Here is a 27,413-nt window from a genome sequence, read left to right as displayed (position 1 = left end):
GCACTGAACCGCTATGCCACAGGGCCGGCCCCCCACGTTACTTTATAAGTTCTTGTACCATTTGAACTTTTTTTTACATCCAGCTTGTGTTACTTATATTTTTTAAACTAATTTATAAAAAGCTGAAAGAGGAAGTGCCTTTGGGTCAGCTCTTATCCCAAGAGATGCCCTCCCTGCCTTCAAAGTCTCAGACATGCCCACCCACAGCGTGGAATGGATGGAAGTGGTCGAGGCCTTCCCCCACCAGGTGAGATGTGTGCCCTGACTCCAGAAGAGCAGAAAAGCCCAGCGTGCAGGCCAAGACCACTCTTGTGGGTATGTTATCATAGCTTGTGAGCCCCTCCTTCCCAGCCAGGGGCACAGTGGAGGGCCAGGGTTATAGGGTGAGGGGTAGAGGAGGCCATTGCTGTCTACACCCCATGGGGTCATTCCCACTTTCCAGCCCTTGGCCACTTAAGTGAAAACGATGAGCTGAAAAACCACATGCAATAAACAAGAAGGAACAGCCAACAAAATCACTTAAAATCTCAGAAATGTTCAATCAACATTTGCAGAGCGAGAAAATAAATAACATCGCAAAGGAGCCAGCAGCTCCCCTTTTCCCCTCACGTTATTCATGTTACTTGGGTTCAGGGTGCATGTGTCTCTGGACAAGTCACATGTCTTGAAGGCAGGCCGTTCTAGCTCTTTGAAGGCTCCAAGCAGTTGTGCCCTTCTCCCTCCCCCAGGGAGTCCCCTACACCCTCACTGGACAGCTCCTGACCTCGGAGAGAGCCCTTCCAACCTCAATTGCTTTTCCATCCTGGCTCCCTCCCAAGACCAGCTGCCCAGAGCCCTGGTTCCTCTCCTCTGCTCACAGGAGCCACTTCACTGCCGGCCAGAGCCCCCCATCAGCCATGTCATTGAGGGCCAACAGCTGGGAAGCTGGGCTCAGCCCCAGCCAGGTCTGGCTGGCTTGGCAGCCAGCAGGAAAACCTAGGGCCTTTGGGAGCTCTGGGCGGAGGCAGCTTGATCTCAGCTCCGGCTGCCCGATGGTGCCAGCCTGTCCATTTGACAGAAAAACACACGCTGGCGGCCTGCCCCGGGGTGTTTCCAGAAAAGAAATTTAATCTAATTTACATACTTCTAGGTACATTGATAACCAAAATGTGGCCACTGAAAAAAGTTAAAAGGTCAATCAGCTCCCGGTTTCTAGCTGGCCCAGGATTGCAAAATAAAAAGATCCATGTTCCTTATTCTCTACACAAAATGCATTTTTAAAAAAGTGAAAGGTCTAGGGAGCTATACATAGAAAGCAACAGTGAAAAGAGGGAGGAGGGCGGGGGTGGGGGAGAATCCCACTCCCACCCCATCCTGGGCTCCAGAGCCCCCAGGCTCTGGGGGACCTTGACATGGCAGGAGGCAGCTGTCAGCTCTGAGCTCTTCCCGGCTGGGAAGGCCTCCCTGGGGGGGGGGGGGGGGGGGGCGGGGGCAGCCAACAAGGATTTCCGTGGCATCGTGGGCTCAGTGGGGGGCTCCAAGGCCCTGGCAGCCCACAGAGGGAGCATGCCCTCCCCTGAGCAAGCACCGTGGCATGACGTGGTCAACTCAGGAACTGGGGGGCTGAGGCAGATCCCGGGTCTCACGAGGTGCGTGCGTGCATGTGTTCATGTGTGTGTGCATGTGAGAGGATATTTATGGGGGCAAGAGGGAACCAGGACAGGGTCTTTGGGGTCTTTGCAAATGGCCACCTGGCTGCTAGACACGGGGGAGTGCTGGCCTTCCTCTCCTGTGACCAGATCAGCTGCTGCCAGAGACCTGGCTGCTGCTCCTGCTGGACCAGATGGGCATGGGCTGAAGGAAGACGCCCTGTGTATGGCCCCAGAGTCCTCGGGCTGGGGCAAGGGCGGCGAGCTGGCTCCTGGCGCCCAGGCTGTAGTGTGCCCGGACCCCAAAGGGGACCGGTTTGAGGTTTTGGCTTGCTCCTTTGGAAACGGAAAAGAAATAGGGAGAAGAGGGAGAAGGAGACCGAGGAGGAAGAGGAGACAGAGGTGGCACAAGAGGGATCTGGAATGCTTTTGTGTTAGGGCGCCTCTGCCGCTGCTGTCTGTGCCTGTGGGGCCTGGGGCTCCTCAGGCAGGGGGTCTGCTTTGGAGAAATTCATCTCCAGGATGTGTCGCTGTAAGTGCCGCACCCATTCCTCCTGGATGGAGAGGGGCCCCTGGAATTCCACCTCACAGAACCTGTGTGGGGAAACAGAGAGGAAGGGCCCCCTGCTGAGAGGAGAGGCGGAAGCATAGCCCTGCCCACGTCTCCAGGCCCCTGCCATGCCCTGAGTGTCAGGCATACCTGCTGTTACTCAATGTGGACAGGGCAGGCCCAGGATTTGAGGGACCCAGAAGCCAAATGTTCCCCTGTAGACAGGTACCTCTACTCATCAGGGGTCAGGGCAAGGTCCCCTGGAGACCCCGTCTCTATGCTCAGGGCAATCTGCTGGCTCAAATGCTGGGTAAGGGCCACTGGGCTTCCTAAGCACCTCTGCCATCTGACTGGAGCATGTGACCTCAGATGGGAAAGGGCACAGAGAAGCAGATCCTACCCCGCCACGCTCCAGGACAGAAGGATAGGAGCCAGGGAAAAGGGGGTCAGGCACGAACTCAAATCCACCCTGCTCATGCACCCAATTGACAAGCTCCCCACCCTCGAGGCCCCAGGGGAGGCCTCACAGCACAGGGGCCCAGAACCCAAGCTCGTGGCTCCAGAGACTTGGGTTCAAATCCTATTTCTGACTTGGCCTGTGTGGCCTGAGGCAGGCCACCTTACATCGCAGACTCCCAGTTTCCTGGCCTCTGATGTACACCTGGACTTTGGTAAGTAAGAACTAAGACCTATTTTTTTCTTAATCAGGCAGACACTTGTTGAATGCTTACCATGTGCCAGGCATAGTTCTAAGTGCCTTATAATTCAACTCTTAATCCTCATAACAAATCTATTACATAGGTCTGTTATCAACCCCACTTTATAGGTGGGAATATTGAGGTAGTCCTTGCTCAAGGTCACTAAGCTGATAAGTGTCAGAGATGACATTTGAACCTAGGTCTCACTGGCTACAAAGATCAGGGTCTGAGCCCAATGCTCAGAGATGCTGTGTCTGTGAGGAGCCCTGAGTCTGGGTCTAGCCACACCCAGGGCAGTCCTTGAGACTGCATCTTCCAAACTCCACCAGCCCCCATCCTGTTCAGAGGCTCTGGGTGGCCAAGCCCCAGGAGGTGGTCTCCCTCCCTCCCCCGGAGGGCTGTGTACCTGCACTTGAGAGTGTAGATGTTGCCAACGAACTTGACAAGTGACGTCTGGGGGGGGCGGGGCACCAGGGAGGGGACTGGCCGGACCCGGGGTGGGGGTTGCCGAACCTCCTCCAGCTTCTGCTGCAGGTCATGGGCCTCCTCACCACTCCTGGCCGCAGAGGTGTCTGGAGGGCGGGCTTGTCGCCGCTCAAATTCTGAGGTGGGGAGAGAGATGGGAGATAAGCAGAGCTTGAGGCCTCTGGGGAGGTTCCTGCCTTCAGCAAAAAAGGGTAGACGCTGAGGGGAACTGTAAGACAGGACAGCTGGGGACTGAAAACTGCCTGAACCTCGGGACAGATGGGATGGCGGACAGATGAGCGAATGGGTGAGGAACTGAGGAAGTGACTAGAGATGCACAGCAGAGAAGCCAGCAGGCAGCCAAGTGGCCCCCAGCAGGCCTGCTGCCCTTACAACCCTTTCCCACCAGCACTCACTGTTGATGTTCTGCCGCTGGTGCTCCTCGGCCTTCACAGCGCCTGGCGGGCTGGCTGCCAGAGGCCGCTCCCCACTATCGGCCGCCCGGCCAGCCTCGGGCCCTGGCTCACCCCCGGCGCTGCGGCCCACCACGGCCAGGCCCCCGGGTGCCAGCCCCAGGGGCGGCCGCTTATCACTGTCACGGCCGTGGCCAGCACTGCGGAACTTCTTGGTGAAGGGGCGGCCACCCTGGATGTAGCTGCGGTAGGCGCCCACCTTCTGGGGCCGGTGCTTGATCCACTCGCTCAGCGTCTCAATGGGCGAGCCGTTCACGCACCACTCCGTCACACCGAACTGCCGCAGGTGCGCCCGTGCGTGGCTGGCCAGGGCCTTGCGGTTTTCAAAGTAAAGGCCACAGAGCTCGCAGCAGGCCTCGGTGGCTGCAGGCAAAGGGGTTGCTGCTGAGCCCTAGCCCGAAGAGAGCAGGGGAACCCAGAAGGTGCTGCCCAGGTCAGGGGCCAGTCCCGCCTCCCACAGGGCCTTGCCAGGGGACCGCCGCTGGGGGTCAGTGTGCACATGGCACTGCCCGGCCTTGCCAGCCCTGGCAGATGCCCTCCCAGGACCCTGCCACCCCCTGCTTACAGGAGTGGGAGGTCTTCTCGTGGAGGGCCTTTGCCTTGAAAGGCAGTTCAGTCTGGATGTAGGTCTTGGCTTTGACCTCCGCTGGGAGGAGGCGGTCATCCTGCAGGGGCCGCTTGGCTGACACTGAGCCCAGGTAGCCGGTGGCTGAGGGCTTGGCCCCGGTGATGGGGGCCAGGCTGAGCTCACGGGGAGCCTGGGCCAGCCCAGCTCCTGGTTTGCCTGGCCGGCCAGCCATGGGCACCAGCGGCAGAGTGGCCTGCACAGGCCCAGGGGTGGCTGTGGGGGGCCCGTCTTCAGCCAAGGCAGGGGCTAGGTCTCCAGCTGGTGGCTCCTTCTTGATGAGGCATGGCTTGGACTTCTTCTTGAGGATCTCCCGCAGCGTGTCGATGGGCGAGCCATTGACAGACCACTCGGTCACACCCATCTGCCGCAGGTGGGAGCGTGCGTGGCTCGACAGGCCCTTGCGGTTCTCGAAGAACTCGCCACAGAACTCGCAGCGGATGTCACGCACCGGCTCTGCCCGAGACGCTATAGGGGGTCCGGGGGGGTGGGGAGGAGAAGGAGGCAGCGGCTGCGGGCAGGAAGCCTCCAAGCTCAAGGCCAGTGTTAAGTGCCCAGCTGCCCCGTCCATGCAGTCCCAGACTCAAAGGACCCGCTCCCTCGTCTGCCTCCAGGGGCCTTTGTGTACATCATCCAACCCTTCTGCTTGTTCTGTCACCTCCAATTCTAGCTAGCTGGCTTCACAACGACTCCCTGTGACATCGTGAAGTGTTGAGGAGCAAGCGTTGCTTCAACCCTAGGCTCAGATGCCAGCTTGGCTGTAACCACCTGTGTGATGCTGGGCAAACCACTTCTCCTCTCTGAGCCTCAGTTTCCTCCTCTGCAAAATGGAGATGGAAACCACCTCCCTGGGTTACTGGGAGGCCCTAGAGCGAGAGCAGTTCAAAGCACGGAGCACAAAGCAGGCATGAAATGCACTTGAGCGCTAAGGCAGAGGCCTGGGCTATCCTCACCTGTGCGGCACACAGCAGGAACCCGGCCGAGCTGAGCAGAATGAACACAGCGACAGTGCGAGAGAGAAGCAAGGGACAGCGATGTTACAACTATTGCACACACAGAGGTGTGTTTCACTGGGCACCGTGCTCAGTGCTTTACACTTCAGAAAACCACACAAAGCTAGGACCATGCTGATCTCCATCTTCCAAAAGAGGAAACTTGCTCAAGGTCACATACAGTTAGACTGTGGAGCAGCTGAAATCTGAACTCAAACCTGTCTCCAAATGTTAAGCACTTAGTGACTAGGAATATGAGAAAGACACAATTCAGACACCTACTAATGTCCCTATACCCCTGCCCATGGCAGACATCACTAATTGATTGCTGCAGTCTTTCTTCCTAGGAATCTGGCTGGCAGCCACTACCAATCGATTGAAGATGGCATAAGACACAGAATCTTTTTGCCATCCCAGAATGACACAATTCTGCCTCCCCTATGTGAATGAAGGAGAATCAAGAAGCAGCTCAGTTGGGGGTCTGTGTAGCAGGAACATATAACTAGCCCCTTGTCCTCTGGACTTGTATTTTCCCTTCCATTTCAACCCTGGACGCTCTGGGTAACCCCAAGGGGGGAGGGCAGGGAGGAGACCCCTCTACCTGTTCTCCCTGCCCTGCCCCAGGGTCACACTTACACAGGTTCAGGGGGGTCATGTCTTCCCGCGGCGCCGCCCAAGGACCCTCAGATGAGTGCAGCTCCCCATGAAGGGCCCCTGGCAGCATCTCCCTCTTGATCTCCACCCGCATTTGTTCAGGCTTCAGCTTCTTAGGCAGGGAGGGTGCAGCCAGGCCTGGGAACATCTTCCGGGCCGTGGGAGGAGGAGAGGCAGTTGGTGAGTGGCCCAGGGGGCTGCCTGGTGGCGGCGGCAACTTCTTGGCCAGGGGTGAGAGGTGAAGGTCCGCAGGGCTGCGGGCTTCCAGTGAGCTGCCAGGACCTCCGCTGCCCACCACCTTAGCCAGGGCTTTGGGGCTGGGCACTGGCGGGTTGGGGGGTCCGCCAGGCCGGGACTGGGTCCGTCTCTTGAGGATCTCCCGCAGCGTGTCGATGGGCGAGCCATTGACGTACCACTCGGTCACGCCCATCTGCCGCAGGTGGGAGCGCGCATGGCTCGACAGGCCCTTGCGGTTCTCGAAGAACTCGCCACAGAACTCGCAGCGGATGTCGCGAGCTGGCTCTGGGCCCGAGGCTGCAGCAGGAGAGAGGGACAGTTAGCATCATGGGTACCATTAGCATCGTCACCTGTGGGTCTCCTGGTCAGCTGGGTGTGGGCAGCAGCACGCCCACGGGCCGGGGTGGTGGTGGAGGGCAGGTGTCAGTGAGGGAGCTGAGGAGCGGGATGGGGCTGGACACCCAGCAGGAGTAAGGGGAGGCTCCCTCGGTCCTGGCAGAGAAGGATGGAACCAAGACTCCACGGCTCTGTGGGTTCCAACAAGGACGGGGGCAAGAGGGCACAAAGTGGCAGCCTAGGTGCCACATGCCATCCCGACCAGGGGCAACCGTGGGCACCTGCCACACCAAAAGGCAGCACCCTACCCTTGGACTTGATTCTCAGGGAAAGTCATGGTCATAGAGGTCAAAGACCAAGAGAGAGGGCCTAGGAGCTGACTGCCAACAAGATCTCTGGGCAGAACTGGCCCACTGCCAAGGGCCCCTGTCCACTCCCTGCCCCAGCAGGGAGGGAAAAAGGAGGGGGCTGTGACCCCCCCGGGAGGGGCTCCAGGGCCCACAGGGAGGAGGGGATGGCTGAAGCGAGAACCTACAGAGGTTGAGAGGAGACGGCTCCACATCAGAGGCCCAGAAAATGCCGGCGGCTGTGGCGGCCGAGAGGTCCTGCTTCCCCCAGGGGCTGGCCGTACCCGCGGCCTTCAGCTTGGCCTTCTTGGCCGGCGGTGGGGGGGGGAGCAAGGAGAGGGCCGCAGAGGCGGGAGATGGCCGCCCCAGCTGGGCCAGGGCGCCGCGCCCGAGTGGGAGGCGGATCTGGACGCCGTCCCTCCTGATGAGCCCGTGGAGCACGTCTATGGGGGATCCCTTGGCGTCCAGGTCGCTGACGCCCAGGTGGCGCAGGTGGGCACGGGCGTGGCTGGACAGGCCCTTGCGGGTCTCAAACCAGGCACCGCACAGCTGGCAGTCCAGCTCTCTGCCCCCGTCACTATCTAAAGCTGCGGAGACAAAACACAGGGGGGGTTCACGGCCGCCACCTTGGCCGGCCCTTGGGGACTGAGGCAGGAGGGCCTGGTGCAATTCTTGGTTTCCCAGGCTGTTCGGGGTCCAAGATTTGTGCCGCAAATTTATTTTAAGAGGTTTTGGGAAGCAGGAAGTCCTATTCCCTGCCTAGCCCTTTGGCATCAAGGTAAGTGTGGAGAGCTTAAGGATGTGGGGCAGAGAGGCAGTGGCCAAGTTCCAGTGGCACAATCTGATGCCCCCAGGCCCTCTCCATGGGACCCCAGCTATGGGAACTGTGCAGGGTGGGTGGTAGGTGCAAAGCAGGGGCCCTGCTCCTGGAAGCACTACAGACAGGGAAGCAGCTTCATTGGAACGTGAGGTGCCAACTGGGGTGCCCTGGTGGGCAAGGGGCCAGACCCTGGGCCCACAAATGTGTGGAAAGACCTGACTTCCAAAGGGACGCTCTCGTTAAACCTGCTCACCGCGCCTGGGTATTTTTTTCCCAACTCTACTTTGCCATGCCCACAGGCAGCCTAGGAGGTACGGCCCCACCCCTGGGCACAGTCAGAGGTGCCTCTGTATAGGATAGCCAGGATGTGAAGACAAGGCTAACCATGGGACCCCCTGTCAAAACCCAAAATGCCCCATGGGAGCCCTGGTTGCCTTCACTGCCCCAACCCTCAGGCCCAGAGAATGCCAAAAGCTGCCCCTATGTGGCAAGGATGACCCTGGCAGACTCAGCCATAGCCAGGCCTCCAGGAAAAACAGCGAAGTAAAGTGGGAGATAGATGATGATATGCAGCGCGGCCAGCCCAACGGGAGATGCAGCACCGTGACCAACACTCTGACCCAGTCGACCGGGAGGCAGGAGCTGCAGTCCCTGTTGCCCCCACCCTGGGCCCTGTAGCCCGACCTGAGGACCCCATCCCAAGGGACCTCCCTCAGCTCCCGAGACCCACACTCACTGAGATTCAGGGGCCCCTCGTCCTCAGACTGGGGCCACTGTGCCTTTGGGGAGGCCGGCCGGGGGCTCAGGGACAGCTGGGGGCTCTTGTCCTCAGGATTCTTGGGGGTAGGGGAGCCCGCCAGGGCCAGTGGTGCCTTCTTGAGGAGTGGGGAGCTGGGTGGGTGGGCCAGGCCCTTGGCCGAGAAGCCAGGAGGTGACTTGATGGCCTTGTTGACAGCGGGGGCATCCAGGGGCTTGGCCAGGGTGAGCAGGCCAGGTCGGGGGGCCCCAGCGACCACCTCCTTTGGTGAGCTGGACTTCTTAGTCAGGCCAGAGGGCAGCCCGAGGGGAGTGTCGGGCAAGCCCTTCTGCTTCACGAGCTCATAGAGTAGGTCGATGGGGGCGCCGCTGCTCTCCGACTCAGCTACCCCCAGCTGCCGCAGGTGGGAGCGCGCGTGGCTGGACAGGCCCTTGCGTGTCTCAAAGCAGGCACCGCAGACCTCGCAGGTGGTCAGGCTCTGGGCTGGAGAGTGAAATGGAGGCCAGGAAAGCAGACTGTGAGGCCCCTTGAGCCCACTCTCCCAATTCTCCTCCCCTGGAGGCCCCCCTCACCCAGGCTCCCCATAAGTGTTTTGCTTCTGTCAAGCCCCCTTGATCCTTAAAATAACCCTAGTGAGGCAGGAATTAATCTGTTCAGTTCACAAATAAGGAAACTGAGTCTCAGAGAGGGGAAGAGTTGAAGCCCAAGGGCATCCAGCAGGAGGCAGAACCCTTCTGTGGTCCAGCCAGCGGAATGCCTTTCAGATCTCCAATGTGCCAGGGTGTCCTGGCAACAGGTTTTCACATAGACGCAAACCTGCCCAGCACAGGCTTCAACAGAGGACCCTCTGCAGCTCAATTCATGCCCAAACACTGGGTTGGAGGCCCCAACCCTGGTGCCTGTGGTGCCCTGCACCCTCTCCTACAGAGCCCTCATCCCTGCCTGTCTGCATCCCTACCTCCCTGTTTCCCAACTTCAACGACCCGAAGGACAAGAGCTAGGTCTGTTTTGCATCTCTCACATCTCTGGAGTCCAGCACAGTGCCTGTCACTACTCAATAAGGACCCGAGGATCAACGGACAGACGAGGCAACGTCATTCGGGAGATCACACAGCTAATGAGGATCAGAGTCAGCAAATGAACTGGGTCTGAGCTCTTGACAACCATGCCCACTGCTTCTCTGGATGCCCGCTCCCCAGCCCAGTGAGGGGGCAGCCTAAGGCCATGCACGCCCAGGACAGCAGAAGCTCAGGAGAGAAGACAGCTACGTGTCTCCTTGGTGGCTTGGGGTGCCAGACGAAGGCTACGGCCAACCTGGGGCCCTGCATTAACCCCCAGGCCCAAGAGCTCTCTGTGAGTGTGACCAGCCTGGTCAGCACCCCCGCCCTACCACCTGGGCCACTCACCCTTGAGGTCTGGCAGCTCTTGCTTGCTGCCATGAGGAACCTCTGTAGCCACTTTGCTGCTCAGCCGATTGGCCACCTGCTCCAGGGGCCCAGGGACAGGCAGACTCTTCTTTGGGAGCAGGGATGAGCCCAAGTCCATGGCTACCATTGCGTTTTCCTCAGAACCCAGGCCTGTGAGGTTAGGAAAACAGGCTCAGCCCAGGCAAGGTGTGCCTGTCTACCCCTGTAAGGACTGAGAGTAGGGGCTCAGTAGTGGTGGTAGGGAGAGCCTTATTCCTCCTCATCCTTGGTGCCTGTTCTCACTCTGGGAGGCAGCTCACCCCATGAAAGCTGAGGCTCCATCCATAACCCCCAGCACCAGTACGATGCAGGGACGCGAGGCTGACCACTGACAGCAGAGACTGGGAGCAGCTTCCACCCACCAGGACACAGACAGGTCAGGGGATGCAATGCCAGTCTGAACTGAGACTCCCATCCTCGGAGATCTCAGAGAACACATCTCTCTTGGCAGAACTTGTGGAGCGGAGCAATTGTCAGTCTTGGGGGCAGTCACAAGGGCAATTCCGTAACAGAGGGCCAGAGTCAGAGGCCAGAGAGGCAATGCACAGGTGGAAAGCCAAGGACAGGGTGGAATCTCCACCAGACAAGACAGCTGGGGCTGCAGAGACAACTAGCAGTCCCGGAGTGGCCTACACATCACAGCTGAGCCTAAGTGGGGTAAGGTGAGAACTGGGAGCCTGGACCAACAAGGCTCTGACTGCGAACACAAATTGTGAGAATCAGAGAACTTTGTAAGAAGTTTCCGAGGCAGCTGTCAGGCCAGGAAGCTTCCCTGGGTGAGGTGTGCGTGAGGACAGGGAGTCAAAAGCGCGTTTTCATGGTCTAATTTACAGAGAAAGGAGCCAGAGGAGCCTGCTGAACTCCAGGTTTAACGTTCGGAGCATGGGGAGAGCCCCGAGGATGAAGGGACTGTGTCAGATGAGGCCTTGGAGGCGCTCAGCGCTGAGAGCAGGGAGCCAGGCAGGTCTCTGCTCGGTCTGAGTCCTCCGGAAGCCAGAAGGCAGGCGGGGGCAGGGGGGCCTGAGACACCGAGGACTTTGTCAGAGTCTCCGGGCGGCACGGGCGCGTCTGTCAGGCGGGGCAGGGACTGGGTCAGGGCCGAAGTGACTCGGAGCGGGTCTCCGCGCCGCAGGGACCGGGTTTCCAAGGGGGACAGGGGCATCTGTCAGACGGGGCGAGGGTCCCCGGAGCGGCCGCGGAGAGTGTTCCCGAAACCCGGGACGCTGCGCGCAGAGACAGGCGCTCGGGGGCCGCGACCGGGGTACCGGGGGAAGGGGGTTCCCGGAGACAGACTGGCTGGCGGAGGCGGCGGCGGGAGGCGGGACGCCGACTCTCTCCTTCCCGCACGCTCCCCGGCGCGGGCTCTTACCCGGCGCGGGCACGGGCGCGGGCCCCGGCTCCGGGTCGGCCTTGGGCCCGTCCCGCGGCGGCGGCGGCGGCGGCGGCGGCGGCGGCGGGGGCGGCGGCGCGGGAAGGGCTGCGGGGCCCGGGCTCGGGGCTGGGCGGGGGCGCCCCCGCGGGCGCGCGCTCCCGGGCGCCCCCCGCGCGCGGCCCCGCCGCCGCCCTGCTCTCCGCTTTTGTCACTCGGCACTGGGCGGTGGAGGCGGCCATCTTGGCCCCGGCGCACGCGGGGCGGCCGCGCCAGGCGGGAGCAGCCGAGCGCCGAGCGCCGCCGCCGCCGAGCCCGCTCCGCTCCGCCCCGCCCCTTGGGGCGCGCCCAGGGCGGCCGGCCGAGCCCCGAGCGCCGCGAGCGACACGCTTGTCCCGGCCCCGCGGGCAGGGGCTGGAGCGTCAGGGAGCTGCCCGCCCCCGGCTCCCAGAGGCGTTCACGCCATGCTCCGAGCCGCCGCCAACTGCCGCCCCAGCCCGGGCTTCCACGGGCCGGGACACTCTCCCCTACCCGGACATCCCTAAAGCTATGCTCCTCCGGCCACACGCAGCCGCCTTAACAGCATCTGGGCTCCTGGAGCCCCGACGGGCGGAGCTAGGACCTGCCCCGGGACCCTGTTCCATTCTCTTCCCCTCCGGGTCGGGAATCCTGGAAGACATCCGATCCCCAACCACGAAGATCCCCCCAACATCATCGTGGTATCCAACTGTCCCCCGACAGTGCTGTCCCGCAGTCTTACGGATCTCCCCACGCGGCCGGCACCACATTTCAGGCACAACTCGCTTCCTCCCCAACACCAAACCGGTTGCCCCCAGCTGTTCCTTGACAGCTGGGTGGGGTAGAATCTGACTGTTGCCCCGCCCCCAACCTGGCACCCGCCCCGTACGGTCCACTTAGGGAGGGGTGGGAGAGGCTTCTAAGGACAGCTGAGCAGGGCCAGTGCCCAGAACTAGCCTTATTCTTCAGCATCCTTCCCCAAGGCAAGGCTTCCAGGATCTTCTCAACCACTCCTTAACCGCCCCCGCCCCCCAGGTGTCACTGAGAGACTGATCATAGCTCCCTCTCCCCAAGACAAGACGGAGGCAGTGCCAGGCTCACTCCTCACACCCCAGTGGCTTGGCTGACTCCCTCAGCACTAACTCGGGTCTTGCACACTGGTCTGGTGGAAACAGCTTAGCCACAGATGAACCCAGCTGCTGGGTGCGTGCTCCCGTCTCTGGGTTGCCTGGCCCAGGTGCCAAGTAAGGGGTGTGAGCCTGATGTTCAGGCCTATGCCCGAGTGACAGAGAAAGAAGTGGGCAGGGCTGGAGCCTACAAACTGCCTCCTCTGCCCCCTCAGCCATCCACAGAGACGGCTCAACCTCCTAGCCACCGCTGAGACACCACAAACTTAGCCAGGTGTGTGAGATGAATGCCCAGAGGACAGCCTTCAGCAGAAGCAAGAAGCCTGAGGTCACAGCCCCACTCTGCCTCTCCCGGAAGTGTGACCTCAATCAGCCACTATCCTCTCTCTGTGCCTCAGTCACCTTGTCCAAGGAGGAGAGGGGACTTTGATAGCTCCACCAACCAACCCCCCCTTTGCAGTCCCTCAAGTGCCCTTCACTGGTCAGGGGGCTTGTGGATGCACCCAGCCAGGCCTAGAGTACAGATCTAGGTAGGAACCTGGAAGCTCCAAGTAAGAGAAACATGGAAGGAAGCCTCAGTTCGAAGCAGCCCCTGGACAATCCCCCTGTTCAGACACCTTCTCCATTCCCCAGAGCCTGCCTACCCCTCACTGCCGAGTTCTCTGCCTTGAGGTTCAGGAAAGGCTCCCACAAAGACAGGCTTTGCAAGGCTCGGTCCTTCACCTTTCCGCTCTCTCTGCCATGTCCAGTACAGGCTCCTTCACCAAAACACGACCTCTGGATTTCCCCAGCCATGCTCCACTGGCGAGACCACTGAACACGGTGTTCAGAAGTCTACCTCTGCGGCTTTGTGACTGTGGCAAAGCAGATGACCCACAGTTTCTTTACCCATAAAACAGGAACACAGCAATCCTTAGCCCCACAGAATTGTTTTGAGGCGTAAATGAGATGAAATCTTAGTACACAGCAAGCACTTGATATGGGAGGGTTATCAATGCCGCCAGACAAAGTAGGCACCACTGAAAACCTAGAATGAAGACTCTAGATCTGCACTGTCCAATAGGATTGCCACTAACCTTGCATGAGCCTTGTATTTCTTTCTTTCTTTTTTTTTTGTGAGGAAGATCAGCCCTGTGCTAACATCTGCCAATCCTCCTCTGTTTTTGCTGAGGAAGACTGGCCCTGGGCTAACATCATGCCCATCTTCCTTCACTTTATATGGGACGCCGCCACAGCATGGCTTGACAAGCGGTGTGTTGGTGCGCACCCAGGATCCGAACCGGCGAATCCCGGGCCGCCGCAGTGGAGCGCCCGCACTTAACTGCTTGTGCCACCGGGCCGGCCCCACTTTTTTTTTTTTTTTTGTAAGGAAAATTAGCCCTGAGCTAACATCTGTTGCCAATCCTCCTCTTTTTGCTGAGGAAGATTGGCCCTGGGCTAACATCCATGCCCATTTGCCTCTACTTTATATGTGGGACACCTGCCACAGCATGGCTTGACAAGCAGTGTGTAGGTCAGCGCCTGGGATCCGAAACTGCCAACTCCCGACCGCCAAAGAGGAGCGTGTGAACTTAACCACTAATGCCACCGGGCTGGCCCCAGAGCCTTGTATTTCAAGTGCTCAACAGCCATATGTGACCAGTGGTGACATATGCTACAGGACAGCACAGATATCAAGAGAACATTTCCATCATCTCAGAAAATTCTATCAGACAGCATTGCTCTAGATAGAAGATGTTATCAGACAGCACTGCTCTAGATAGAAGATGTTATCAGACAGCACTGCTCTAGATAGAAGATGTTATCAGACAGCATTGCTCTAGATAGATGATGTTATCAGACAGCACTGCTCTAGATAGAAGATGTTATCAGACAGCATTGCTCTAGATAGATGATGTTATTAGGAGCAAGGATTCTGGAGCCTGATCTGCCTGGGGTTTCAAATCCCAGCTCTACCACTTCTGGCTGTGTGACCTTGGGCAAGTTAATTAAGTTCTCTGTGCCTCAGTTTCCTCATCTGTAAAATGAGGATAATAATAACACCCACCTTGTAGGGTTGTTGTGAGGATGTAAATGAGTTGGTGTTTGTAAAGTGCTTAGAAGAGTATCTGGCTCCTGGTAAGAGCATGTATGTTAAAATCACTGTCAGGCAGGGCAGGGAGGAACTGGATCCAGAAGGAGCCCTAGCCCAGCCCCTGAGTAAAACACAAATGACCCCCAACTGGCAGGGCGATTGTGAGGACGGTTGTCAACATACTTTGTAAAGTGACTTGAAAACACTTCTGGGAAAGTGGAATGGCTGCCCTCTTCCCACCCCTCCATCCCTCTGGGCCCCTGGGAAGGGTCAGGGCTCCAGCTCTGCACCCCCTCTCCCCTTACCATCTCCGTAGGCTGGCCCAGGGTCCTCAGCCCAGGTGGGCGGGAAGGGCACTGTGAGAGGTAAGCGGGGCCGGCGGGAGTTCAGGAAGCCGCCAGGTGGCCCCCCGGGCTCACGGCCCCGGGGGCTGGGGGGCTGTTCGGAGGCCGAGGTGGCCAGCAGCTCTTGCAGGATGTTGATGGGCGAGACAGTGAGCTCCCAGTTGGTGATGCCGAAGTCACGCAGGTGGGCCCGGGCATGGCTGGAGAGGCCTGCCCGTGTGTCGAAGCCAGCCCCGCAGAAGTCACAACGCATCAGGCTGAAGGTGCCTGGGTCGAAGTTAGCCACTGCAGAGGGAGAGAGGACATGGACTGCCTTGCGGAGGTGACTCTCTGGCCCCAGCCCTCCCGGCCGGCCCCCGGGGCTGCTCACCCTCCTGGGTCACAGAGCCAGTGCTGTTCCTCAGCCTGGTTGCCTCCCTTCCCCTTTGCCCTTCACACTCCTGCCTACGTCACCTTATGTGTCCTCCAGCTCCAAGAAATCTTCTCTGTCTGACCTCTCAGAGCTCGCAGCATCGGAAACCCTTCTCCAGTTGTGGATGTGCAAGCATTTGAGTGAGTGTTCAATTAATACCCTTCTCATGTCTAGAGCTCACGTCTGTTTTTGCTCACTATCACCCCAGTGCTGTAAATTAAATCTTTGTTGAATGAAGAAATGGGCGAATGGGCAGGACTCCCAGGTGGAGTCAGGGACTCCTCTCGGCTTCCCCAGCCCCCTGGTTCCCCGAGCCTCCTCCATCACAGCCCTGGTCACTTAGCATCATAACTGCCTGGTTTCATGGCTGTCTGCCCCCTGCCCCCCACCCCCAGTGTGCACACACACACACTCTCAAACACCATACCAGCGCCTCCCCAAATGGGCTCCATGTCTGCCAGTGCCAGAACCACCCAGGGCGCTTGTGTTGGAGACAGAGCTCCAGAATCTGAAGCTGGGTGCCGGGGAATCTGCACCCGAGGAAGAAAGGTAGGCGCCTCCCAGGCAGCCCTGGGGGTTCTGGAGCTGGCCAGGGTCCCAGCACTCCTGTGCCCGGCTGTGAACTCCAGGAGTGCAGGGACTGCTGTTTTGTTGACTGCTGTGTCCCCAAGTGCCCAGAACAGAGGGGACCTCGCTCAATAGATGTTTGTCGAAATAAGGAATAAATGCAATTCCCTGCCTGGTGCTGACTCCTTCCCCCAGCTGCTGGAAGGGCCAGGGCATTGGTGTGTCCCCACACCTCCACTGATGCGGTGGCCTTTGCTGTGGCTCCCAGGTCTTCTGGGAGGGGAGCCCCCGACTTCACCCCACTCCACACTAGGCAGGATTTTGAGTGAGGGTTGTTTGGTTCAGAACTCAGCTGCCCAGCTGTGCATCTCCTGAGCCTCGGAGGGAGGTGGGGGCTGGAGCGAAGCCACCCTACCTTTTTTCTTCTTCTTCTGGAAGGAGAACCTGCGCTCAATGGCCTTCACCTCCTCAGCGGAGATGAAATGCCGCACGTTGTAGCTGACACCCACACGGTTCAGGTGGCCCCGGACGTGGTTGGCCAAGCCGATGCCGTTGTGGAAGCGGTCGGGGCAGTAGGGGCACTTCCGCTCCTCTGGCTTCAGTGCCACCGCTGGGTCCCCATCCAGGAGCGTGTCCAGCCCCATCGGGCTGCCCAGCACCGAGTCTAGGAGCAGGAAGTCCAGGGGGTGGGCGCCCCCCAGCCCCAGCTCTTCGGGCTGCAGCCTCGGGGCCGCCCTGGCTGCTGCAGCCATGACCTGTGGCCCGAGCTTTGCCACCAGCACCACCGGGACCATCCCGCGGAGCTGCTGCTGCTGTGCCTGTGAGGCTTCAGCTGCCCGCAGGGCTTCTCGGAAAGTCCGCTTCAGCTCCAGGGCTGGTTGTGGGATGAGGCTAGGAGTGGCTCGGGGAGGAAAGACCCCATTTTCGGGGGAAAAGTCAATTTCTGAGGCCACTGGTATGTCCTCCTCCTCCTCTTCAATCCAAGGGTGCCTCCGGTCCCCTAGTTGGGCTGGGAGCCCCTGTGGGTGGACAGCGCTCTTGTTTCTACTGGGCTGGAAGGAATAGGGGGTGGACGCTAGCGGTGAGGGAAAGGCTGGCCTTCCCAGGGGCCTCTGGCCAGAGCCGTGCAGGAGTGGCTGTGACAGTGGGAAATCTCTCATGCCCAGCTGCTGGCAGCCTGGGCCAAAGGCCAGGCTGGGGTCGTATCCAGCAGGGTGCTCCCGCCACGTGGGGGCCAAGAGCAGCTCAGCTTTGCCAAAGCAGTCCTCAGCGGCGTCAGGGAAGCGGGCATATGCATCCTGGCTGGTGCCCGGCTGGCTGGCAGGGTCCTCCTCAAAAGCCTCGCCGTCCTCCTCCCAGTGGGGACGGGTGTGCATGAGCCTCACATGCTCCTTGAGCAGGCTCTCGCTGGGTGCGGGGAAGCCACAGAAAACGCAGGCCCTGAGGCCTGAGGAGGCTCCATAGGGCTGATAGGCGAGGGCGGTGGCATTGGGGCCGGGGCTGCTGGTCCTGCTGCTGTCCCCAAAGGACTCCTTGGCAGCCTGGCCTGGCAGCTCACGCACGTGCAGCTTGGCGTGCTGCACCAAGGCCTTGGAGGAACTGGTGCCAAAGATGCACTTGGGGCATTGCAGCCACGCCTCCCGGCCCTCGTTGCCTGGAATCCGCTTCAGCTTCTGGATCTCCTCAATGATCTTCTCCCGTGAGGCCTGGTGCAGCTGCCGGTGCTGTTCGAGGGCACTGGAGTCGGCGAAAGCCCAGCCACACTCACCACAGGCCAGTGGAGCCAGGTCGGCGGGGGGCTCCTGGCCCGGGGCTCGGCGGTGCTGGCTCATGTGCTCCAGAAGGTGCTCCTTCTGCTTGAAGTAGATGTTGCACTCAATGCAGGGGAATACAGCTAGCTCCTCGTCCTCATCCTCATCTGGGCTGGCCACCTCCTCTAGCAGCTCACACAGGTAGGGCCCTGTCCGTATCCGGGGCAGTAGCGGCTGCAGCCGCTCGACAGACGCCTCTGAGTTCACTGTCCAGGTCTGCGTGGCCACCTCTGAGGCCGACCTGGGCAGGCCCCAATCAGACGGCTGGGCCAGCCCCTCCAGGTCCGCCAGGTGCTCTCTGGTGCCCACTACTGCCACATCCAACGTCTTAGTGGTATCTTGTACCGGCAAGAGCACCGTTCTGAAGGAGGCGAGGGGTGGCGGCTGGGGCGGCAGATCCAGGTGCAGCCCCGCATCCTGGGGTGAGGCCTGCTCATCTGTGTCTTGGAGCCAGTCGAACCTGGGGCAGCCCCTGGGGGCCTTCTCCAAGAACTTTGGTTCACCTTGGTGGTGCAAGAACCTTCTAGAGCCCTTGAGCTGAGCGTGGGGCTTCACGGTTCTCACAATGACCGAGTCCTCGAACCTCCGCTCAGATGGGATGCTCTCTTCGGACTCCTGGACCAAGGGGTACTCCCAGGGGCCCCGGCCATCAGGGGGACCAGGGAGGTGGCCCAGGAGATGGGGTGGTGGGGAGCCTGGCTGGAAGTCCAGGCTGCTTCCGTCCCAGTAGCTGCAAGGAAGTGCCAACGGGTCAGGTTAGCCACAGGCCTGTTTCCCTTCCTCGGGCGAGGGAGGGGTTCCCAGGCAGTCTGAGACAGGCCCCACAGACCCAGCCTGAGGGCGACCTCAGAGGAGCCGAGAGGGTAGGGGTGAGAGTGGGAGGTGGGGGGGTTACCCGTGGACCCTTCTAGAGCCGTTGGGCCAAAAGCCAGGTTCGGCTCCCAGGATGCTCCTGTCCAAGGCATCATGGGGGATTGTGCGGAGACCACACCCGGGGTCACAAGGCGTGTCCCCAAGTCTGGTGGCACAGTCAACTCTCATCTGTCCCCAGGAGGGCCCCAGGCTCTGACCTGTGCTCCATGCTACATCTGGTTTGGTCTTCCCCAAGCTGGGGTGATTTGGTTAGCTTAGTTTCACCTTTCCAGCATATTTGGTGAAACTCTGCAGCATAAACAACTCAAGAGAATGCACCTTTTCTCTGCATCTCCCCTCTTGGAAGGGCAGAGTCCAGGGAAGTTAAGTCCCTGCTCAGCCTCTGGCCCCCAGGATCCTGACTTCCTTTGGGGGGAGGAGGAGGCAAGGCAACCTCACTGAGCCTCAGTTTTCCAATCCTAAAAATGAGGACAAGTCCTAAGACCTAGGAGCCTTCGCATCCTTATGCAACGTCTAAAGAGCTTTCTCATACCCGTAATCAAAGAAAACCTAACACACAACAGGTGCTTATTTAAAGGATCCCAACCACAAACTTTCAAAGGTGGCCCTTGACCTTGTGCAGCACAGGGTGAGGATGACACAGCCCAATGCTGGGAAGACACTTTGCTTGGCCTGGCATCTGGCTCCCTATAAGCCAGGACCAATGTGGGTTCTTACGACTATTCCTGACATCTTACAATGACATCTTACGACATCTCCCTTCATTGTCAAGATCCTGTCTCCATGAGGGCTATTAATCACACCCACAAACAGATGCGGAAATGGGTTCCCCCAAGAGGAATCACAGGGTCACTTCTCGAAGCCCCTAGTGATGTGCGGTCATAACAGGACCACGTCCCCAGGGCTGGGGTGAAAATTCAGTGAGGCAGACCTGCGCTGAGAGCCTAGCGCACAGCACGCGCTCCATGCCTGAGAGCTACTGCCAGTCCTGATTTGACAATGATCACGTCTTAGCACCTGCCGCACCTTTTAATAAAGGGTCGCTGCTTTCAGCATTGCTGTGGATTCCTGCTCCAACCAATGTCCCTTGGGTCCTCAAGGCAAGTTCGTGCGATGCATCTTAGGGACTCCATTTTTACAGATGAGGAAACTGAGGCTCAGAGAGGCTTAGCATCGTTCTAAGGGGCACCTGCCAGAAACAGGACTCCAAGGGTCCAACCTCCAGGCTCTGGCCCTGCTCCTGGCAGGGATAATGAGAGTTGACTGTCTGTGTTCATCCCAGGCCTCCCCCGACCCCCTGCACACACCCAGGGGCTTGCATGCCAGGAGCCACCTCCTCCTGCCTGGCCTCCTGATTCCCTCCTGTCCCCTTGTCACTCCCAGGGGCTTTTCTGGGGCCTGGGCACATCCTGCTTGCCCCCCTACCCTCCCTGAGGTCAGGGCCAGCGTGGCACTCACCAGCTGCTGATCCGATGGGTGGCGGAGGTGGCACGGGGGAGGGCTTCGCTGAGGCCAGGATGGGGCTGCCCGTCTGCAACAGAGAGGGGAGACCCTGAGGGGCTGGGGTTCCTCTGGCTGGGGCCCTTCACAGCACCCCAGCTCCGGGAGCCCTGCTAGGCACCTCGGAAGGGCCCGGCTGACTCTCTACCCCTCTCCCCTGAGAGGCCTTTGGCCTCTGCACTCCTGAACCCTGAAAGGGGTTTCTTTGGAGGAGTCCCCTTATCTCTCCTGGGGGACCCCAGGGGCTTGGTGCCTTCAACCCTCCTCTCTTCACTCCCGCCTAGCAGCTGGGGTGATTTTTTAAAGTCACACCCTGGTAAAAACTTGCTTGGTTTCTCATCATACCTACACTAAAAGCTAGATTCCCAACCACCCTACAAGGATCCGTGAGGTGGGACCTCTGCAGGTCTCTCCAGCCTCTCCTCCCTCTCCTCACCCCTCACTCACTCCACCCAGACTCCTTGTGAAGCCTCCAGCCCACCTAACTCTTTCTGGCCTCAGGGCCTTTGCACTGGCTATTCCCTCTGCCTGCAGAGCCCTTCCCTGGGCTCACTAAAGTGAGCTCCTATGATTTTCTCTCTCATCACCTGTTTCGTTTCTTTGTTAGCACTCTCTGAAGTTGCCTGGATCCTTCTCTGGATAACTGCTTGCCTGTGTCCCCTGCCAGCACTTCAGCCCCTCGAGGACTCATTCATGGCAGCAGGTTGGCACACAGCAGGTGCTCAACCACTCCTTGCCAAATGGTGAGTGAGGAGCCCTCCAGCCTGAACTGCAGAGGGCCCATCCCTGCCTTCTGGACCCCCTTCCAGGCCTACATCCTAGAATCAAGTCCCCTGCTGAGACCCCTCACACAGATAGAGCCAACTCTCCATTATCCGCCTGTGGAGCCAACGCCTGGAGTGACCATGGGAATCCTGGCCTGCGCCTCCTCTGCCCGCTGCACCCGCCTGACACCAGCGAGCGTGCCAATCAGGGCGAGGCCAGTCGCCTGACCAAGGTTAACACACTGGGGGAACTGGCACCCCATCCAGAGCCTGACAGATGCAACTGCTGGGTTAGCTTCAGTTGGAGGACAGTCCAGAAAGAGGGCTAGGACTGGGGCTCGTTCCTTTTCCAACCCCTACTGTCCAATTTGCCCAGGAAATTGAGAGCTGACTGTTAGAAGCCAAAGAATTGAAAGGACCATCAGTGGTGGGAAGGTGGTCAGAAAGTTGTGGTCACTGCCTGAGAGTCTGCTGAGGCTGAGAGGAGGGCTGTGACTGTCAAGTGGCCTCTGGAAGGTGAGCGTGGTGATGGGGGTACAGAAATTTGCATTGTCTGGAACAGTTTCTCAACCTTGGTGCTAATCTCGTTTGGGCCCAGATCATTCTCTGTGGTGGGGCGTCCTGTGCACTGTAAGGTGTTGAACAGCATCCCTGGCCTCCACCCACTTGGTGCCAGTAGCCCCCACCTCCCGCCCCTGGTCCTGCAGTCATGACAACCCAAAATGTCTCCAGACATTGCCAAACTGTCCCCTGGGGGCAGAATCGCCCCCATTTGAGAACCCCTCGTGGAGACTGATGGGGAGCAGGGCCAGGCCACGGGTATGCTCAGATGCAAGGGCTGGTGTCAGGGTGGGGTGTTAGAGAGGGCTCGAGGGTTGGGAAAGCAAGGACTGGACCAGCCGAGAGAGACCTCGCCCAAAAACAGGGTCTCTTGAGAACACAAGGATCATGGACATGAGCTTCTCAAGAGAGGGCAACCAGTTCACCAGCAATGAGCCCCAGCATAACCTAGAAGCGTGAGTCTGAGGGTCCGGGCGTCCTGCTTCTGAGATTTGGGACCCCAAGCTCCCGAGATTCCGAGCGTCCCAGATTTGATGATTCTGCAACTGCCGTTGTCCAAGAGCCCCGTGAGCCAGGGGCCGTGCTGGCCTCTTCGAGCAGCCCCAGCCAGCCTCCTATTTTTAGTGGCGGTGATTTTGGAGGAAGCAGGCCAAGTAGGGCCCCATGTCCAAGTCACCTGGGGGCTGGGGGGCTCATCCAGTGGCCTCCACAGCCCGTGGGGATTCAGGAGTCCATGTGGGTCAGATGAGGTGTGCCCAGGATGCAGCCCTTGGCAGTGGCCGTGCCAAGGGGCCCCCATTGACTCTTGCCATCTGGGGTCCCAGAGAGGGTTTGAAAATGAAAGTGGGAAAATGAGAAGGGTGTCCGTGAGCAGCTTGAACCCCAACACAGGCAGCTTGGCAGAGTGGCCAAGAATCTAGACTTTGGAGTCAGACATATCCGAGCCCAGGGCCCAGCAGTGATCTGAAGGGCCTGCCTTTCCTGCTTCAAGCCTGTTTCCTCCTCTGTATAGTGGGAACAGCCACCACCCCAGTCTTGCAGGGCCAGTGATGGGTGCCAACAAGATCACAGTAAATGCTCGATCCAGAGAGGCAGTGGTCGGGGGAAGGAAAGGAGGTGGAAGTGCCCAGGAGGCTTGAGCTGGCTCGGAGACATCCCAGGTGGGAAGCTGGAGGCTGGACCCAGAGTCTCAGGCCCGCTCACTCCATGCTCTGATTTTCTCCCCAGCCTGGGGCCCCACAAGGGCAGAAAGTATGTGTTGTTTGTCCCCTGGCCCCTGGGTCCCAATGCCAGGCATGCACCAGAGTCTTCATCAATCTGTGTGGACTGTCTCAGCCCCCCAAGCCTTGGCTGCACCCGGGAGAGGTCATCCAGAGAGACCAAACACAGGGTGGGGGTGCAGGGAGGCTGTGGCGGCTCCAGGCCAACAGCCATGATGGAGGACAGAGGAGGCAGCAGATGCATCCGTGTCCAGGTGGAGAAGTCTGGAGGTAGCCACTCCAGGGGTGTCCTTGGGGGCTCCAATGGCTGGGCAGGGATGAAAGAGGGCCCAGGCTTCCGGGTGGAACAGCAGCCCCAGAGGTTGTTCCTATTTATAGGCATCACAAGACTCCTAGGGCAGGTGTCTGTGCCAGGGAAGGGGGGTGGTGCAGGCTGAGAGGGCAGCAGAGGAGACGCTGTGTCCAAAGCCCAGGCCCTCCTCCAACCTCCAGGCTGCGACCCCACTCCAAGTCAAGCCATCCCCGCCCCATGTCCCCATTTGCTCAGGGGCACCATCAAGGGTGGGCCTGGCCCCCCGCGGCAGCTACCTTCTCCTCCGCCCAGGCACATGCTCTGGACCCTGATTCCCAGGGGAGTGAAGATGCACCTCCCTACGTACCTTTCCCCACTCTCCAGACCTGGGGCTTCTGCCAGGGAGAGAAGAAGCCCCCAGTTCCTCAGAACCAGACCCAGAGAGGACCCTGGACCACAGAGCCTGTTCCCTGGGGCTCCCACAAGTCAAGGTCCCGGGCCAGCCACGTGACCTGGGACGTGGTCCTGCCTCTCTCTGGGCTTCTGTTACTAATGGTTTGGAGGGGATTATATTCGCCCTCAGGGGTCTCACCTTGCCATTCCCCTGCGTGACACCTTCAGGTGCCACCAGTCACCTCCATGCCATCGCATATGTGGAACCCACTGCCTAGACGCCCCCTGCCCCTTTGCTTGCCTCACTGTTCCTCATCTGGGCCTTCTGGGTGCTTCCCCCACTGCAGCCCCAGCGACGTGTCAAAACACCTGCTGGCTATCTCCTCCAACCCAGATGGCAGTTCCACGAGGGCGGGGACGGTATGTGTGTTTGGTCACTGCTGTGCCCCAGTGCCCGGCCCCAAGAAGCTGCTCTGTAAACATCTGAGCATCAAGAGTGTTGCTAAGGGACAGCTGGGGCAGGTCAAGGATGCCTTGATGCAGGGTGGCGGCTCAGGGCGAGGGCTGTCAAGCCAGATGACTGCCTGGGTATGACCTTCGACAACTTAACCCCTCAGGGTTTCAGTTTTCCCGTCTCTAACATGGGATAATAATAACTGAGGCTACCCCACAGGGTTCTTTTGAGAATGACATGAGATGATCATGAAAAGGGCTTGGCATGTAGGAAGCCCCTGACGAACTGCTTGGAGGTTCCTGGAAACCAAGGCCTTTAGGGCAGGCCAAGGAGATAATGGGAGATGTCTGGCGCATCAGCCTGCACTGCCCCACCACTCTCCAGACACACCAGGCTCCTACCTGGTCCTTGAACATGCCGGGCTCCTCCTCACCACAGGGCCTTTGCACCTGCTGTTCCCTCCACCTGGCTTGCCCTTCCCACCATTCATTCCATGCTCCATTCAAACTCCACCTCCTCAGGGAGGCTTTCCCAGGTCTGCCAGGCACTCTCCTGGCACTCTGTTTCATACCTTCACAGCATCCGTCACTACCTGCCCATATGTTATTTGTATAGTTGCTTGTTGTCTGTCTGCCCCACTAGAATGTCAGGCCCCTGAAGGCAGGGACTTTTGCCTCTTTTGTTTATGGCTGTATCCCCAGCCCCTAGAACGTAGTAGGTGCTGAGGATTTAATAAATGAATAATAGATCTTGAAGTGGGGACAATGTGAGATCCCTTTTTGGTGGGTAAACCAAGGCACACAGACTGGGCTGACTACCCAGTCTTTCCCCAGCCACTAGAGGGCACAAGCTGTTTTCCCCATGGCTCAGGACCAGGACCCAGCAAGACAGTGCAAGAGGGAGCTGGGATACACTAGTGGGAATGGGGTACACCTGGGGAAAAAGTGGGCTCGGGGCGCTAAGCTGGGCATCTGGACCGCATTAGTGTGCTCAGAGGAGGGAGCCAGGCAGGCCTGAATTCAAGTCCCAGCTCCTCGCCACCCACTGGGGAGCCTGGATCAGGTCATTGGCTCCTAGGGCCTCTGTTTTCACAACAGTAAAATGGGAAACTAAGCAGAGTGCAAAGATAGGGCTCTGGACCCAAGCAGAATCAGAGTCCCACCTTGAACCCTACTGGGCTGGGTGACCTGGCCTTCTCTGTGCCGCGGGGACCAGACTGGATGCTGCCACAGGGCCCACCCTCTTACCGGAAATGCCACCTCTGCCATCCAGAATGTCTTGGGGGCCCTCCTTGGTGACAGGCAGGTAATGGGTGGACTGGAAGATGCCACCTTCCCCCTCAGCAGCCTCGGCCCCACTTTTGATGTCTTCCCTTGGTGCTGGGCCAGGCAGTCTCTTGGGGCCACGAGGATGATCTGGGGCAGCCAGGCCACCTGCCAGAGGCCCATCCATGGATGCTGTCTGCTTGGCTCCACTCAGCTGCTGGGCTGGCTCAGCGAGGCATTGTAGGTCTGGGGGCAGAGAGACAGGTGCTTAGGGGAGGGAGAAAACGGACTCTGCCTCAATTTTTCCTTCCTTGAAGCCCCAGTCCTCACCCTTGCAGCTCAGTGCCTCAGTTTACCTCCCAGCCCAGGTAAGCTAAGTTAATGGTGCTGAGGCCCTATCCACACACATTGTATCCTGGATGGCCCCTATCTTCAGTATGCCTCAGTCTCCCCATCGATAACTTCTCTCTTTATACAGATCCTGTACTGCCTCAGTTTACCCCATTTTACACATGCACACTCAGCTGCGTTGTTTTCTTCCAGCATTAACCCTGTCACCTCTCCCAGATGCCTCCCTTCCTTCACACACTGCTGCACTCTCCCCAGGTGTGCTGGCACTTCCATGCACATGCACATCCCACGCGCACGCCTCAGCATGCCTCCTAGCCACCTCTACACTCCGCTCCTACACGCTGTCTCAAGTCCTCCCACCCTTACCCCAGCACTTTTCTCACACTCCAACCTTCCCCTTGACACCACCTTAGGGTTCTCCAGCATTAACCCCTTCACCCTCACACATTGCCTCAAGTGACCCCAGCATTACCCCTCATGCATACCCAGCCTGGGTCCCTCCATCCCACCCTCCCAAGGTCTCTCTAGTCTGTGGACAAAAGGGACCGAGGGGGCTCCTGGTCCGGAAATGAGGACCCTGGTCCAGAAATGAGGACCCTAGGGAGGCCGTGGGGGTGAGAGCTGTCCTCTCCACCTATAAATACCTTCAAGGTAACGGCAGAAAGTGAAGGGCAGGAATGAGGCGCCCTCCCCAGGGAGATGGTGGGGAGGCCGGGCCCAGGCAATCGGGGCGGGGCCGGGGATCCAGGCCTGGCTGCAGGCGCTGCTCTAGGGGGCCTGGGAGCTCCCAGGGGGCCTGTCCCCGGACTAGCAGTCGTGGCGGAGGTCCCTGCCCAGGCCCGGAGGGAGGACTTGCAGGTGCCCACCGGGTGGGCACTGCCAGCGGGGAACGGGCCGGACCGCAACTTCGGAGCAGTTTGGCAGCGTGGGGAGGGGGGTTCCCGCCTGGACGCCCCACCGGGGGTCGCAGGGGTGGGGGTGGCGCCGCGCCAGCGCACCCCTCGGGGGGCCGGGGTCCAGGAGATGCGCCCTCCACCCGTTCACCTCGAGGCAGGAGACCCCGTGGGACGCGCCGAGGTAGAGGGGACACCTGCCCCAAGACCCCCGCTCCTCCCCACCCCCGAACGGCCCCGCCCCCGACCAGGCCCCGCCCCTACAAGCCCCGCCCCCGCCCCGGGGGGTCCCGCCTGGCCCGGCCCGGCCCCGGCCTCCCCCTCCCCGCGCCGGCTCCGCCCCGCCCGCGGGCTCCCCAGGCCCGGCCGGGCCTCACCGGGGAGGCGGCGCCGCCGGCCGGGCGCCGGGGCTCGGAGCTCCCATCCTCGGTGCGGCCGTCGCTGCCGCTAACGCCGCTGCCGCTCCCGGTGCCGGTGCCGCGGCCTCCGCAGCCGCCGCCGCCTCCACCGCTCCGGGGACATTGTCCCTTTAAATCGCTCCCCCCGCCGCCCCGCCCCCCCGGCGCGCCGCCGTGACCTCAGCACGACAGCCCCGCCGCGCCGCCATGATGGGGAGGTCTGGGGCACCCCCACCCCCGCACCGCCCCCCGCGGAGGGCGGGGGGCCGGCCAGCGGGCGTGCCGCCATGTTGGGAGTGGCCAGGCGGGTCACCCTTAAAGGGCCCGCGCGGCCTGAGAGTCCAGGGAGAGACTCTGTTTCCATGACAACGCTCTTGTCCTCCTGCCCCCAATGGCTCCTGATCACCCCAATGGTTCCTCCAATGCTAGGCCAGTTAATAGCACCAGAAGAGTGGGGAGGGGGCAGAGAACTTCCCCCAGAGGTCATTCACAGGTCATTGAAGACTCCACTCCACCCAGTCAATCTGAAGTCCCTTGCTCCCAATCAGCTACCTTCCAACCACAAGTTTACTCCCTCCTTTCGCATTATCCATACTGGACTTCAGCACCTCCATGCCGGTAGAGCTGCCCTTGGTCCCCAATACTAAGCCTCTCCACCCAACCCCCAGGATCATAGCCT

At 59.9% G+C, this 27,413-nt stretch overlaps 1 protein-coding gene across 8 annotated transcripts; it reads right to left on the bottom strand.

Annotated features, from left to right (window-relative positions):
• Positions 1-514: 514 nt before the first annotated feature.
• WIZ (WIZ zinc finger) lies at positions 515-26,836 on the bottom strand. 8 transcript variants are annotated; one of them, XM_087443671.1, is made up of 13 exons: positions 26,714-26,836; positions 25,075-25,338; positions 20,102-20,174; positions 16,375-18,500; positions 14,942-15,265; positions 9,989-10,159; positions 8,562-9,065; positions 7,194-7,592; positions 6,068-6,619; positions 4,380-4,907; positions 3,758-4,177; positions 3,283-3,478; positions 515-2,222 (listed from the first exon to the last, which is right to left on the bottom strand). In XM_087443671.1, the coding sequence occupies exons 2-13, from the start codon at positions 25,277-25,279 to the stop codon at positions 2,063-2,065; spliced, it is 5,658 nt and encodes a 1,885-aa protein (XP_087299797.1). In that variant the 5' UTR covers positions 25,280-25,338; positions 26,714-26,836; the 3' UTR covers positions 515-2,062. The 8 variants fall into 8 exon arrangements, with proteins under 8 accessions (XP_087299797.1, XP_087299799.1, XP_087299798.1 ...); XM_087443673.1 differs by lacking the exon at positions 7,194-7,592; XM_087443672.1 differs by lacking the exon at positions 9,989-10,159.
• Between the last annotated feature and the right edge of the window lie 577 nt (positions 26,837-27,413).

This window comes from Ceratotherium simum, chromosome 18, assembly GCF_057802395.1.
Source record: "Ceratotherium simum simum isolate JZ-2026a chromosome 18, ASM5780239v1, whole genome shotgun sequence".
NCBI classification, from domain to species: domain Eukaryota; kingdom Metazoa; phylum Chordata; class Mammalia; order Perissodactyla; family Rhinocerotidae; genus Ceratotherium; species Ceratotherium simum.
Note: the sequence above shows the minus strand (reverse complement) of the source record. Positions and strands in the feature narration are given on the sequence as shown.

What these genes read in the sequence shown, in the direction of transcription:
- WIZ (XM_087443671.1), bottom strand. Translation starts at nt 25,279, where the DNA reads ATGGATGGGCCTCTGGCAGGTGGCCTGGCTGCCCCAGATCATCCTCGT. An exon ending in TGGGCCAGCCTACGGAGATG is followed by an intron (nt 10,160 to 14,941) that starts GTAAGGGGAGAG and finishes CTAACCTCACAG; the next exon opens with GCCTGGGTTCTGAGGAAAAC. An exon ending in CGAGAAGACCTCCCACTCCT is followed by an intron (nt 4,178 to 4,379) that starts GTAAGCAGGGGG and finishes CTTTGCCTGCAG; the next exon opens with CCACCGAGGCCTGCTGCGAG.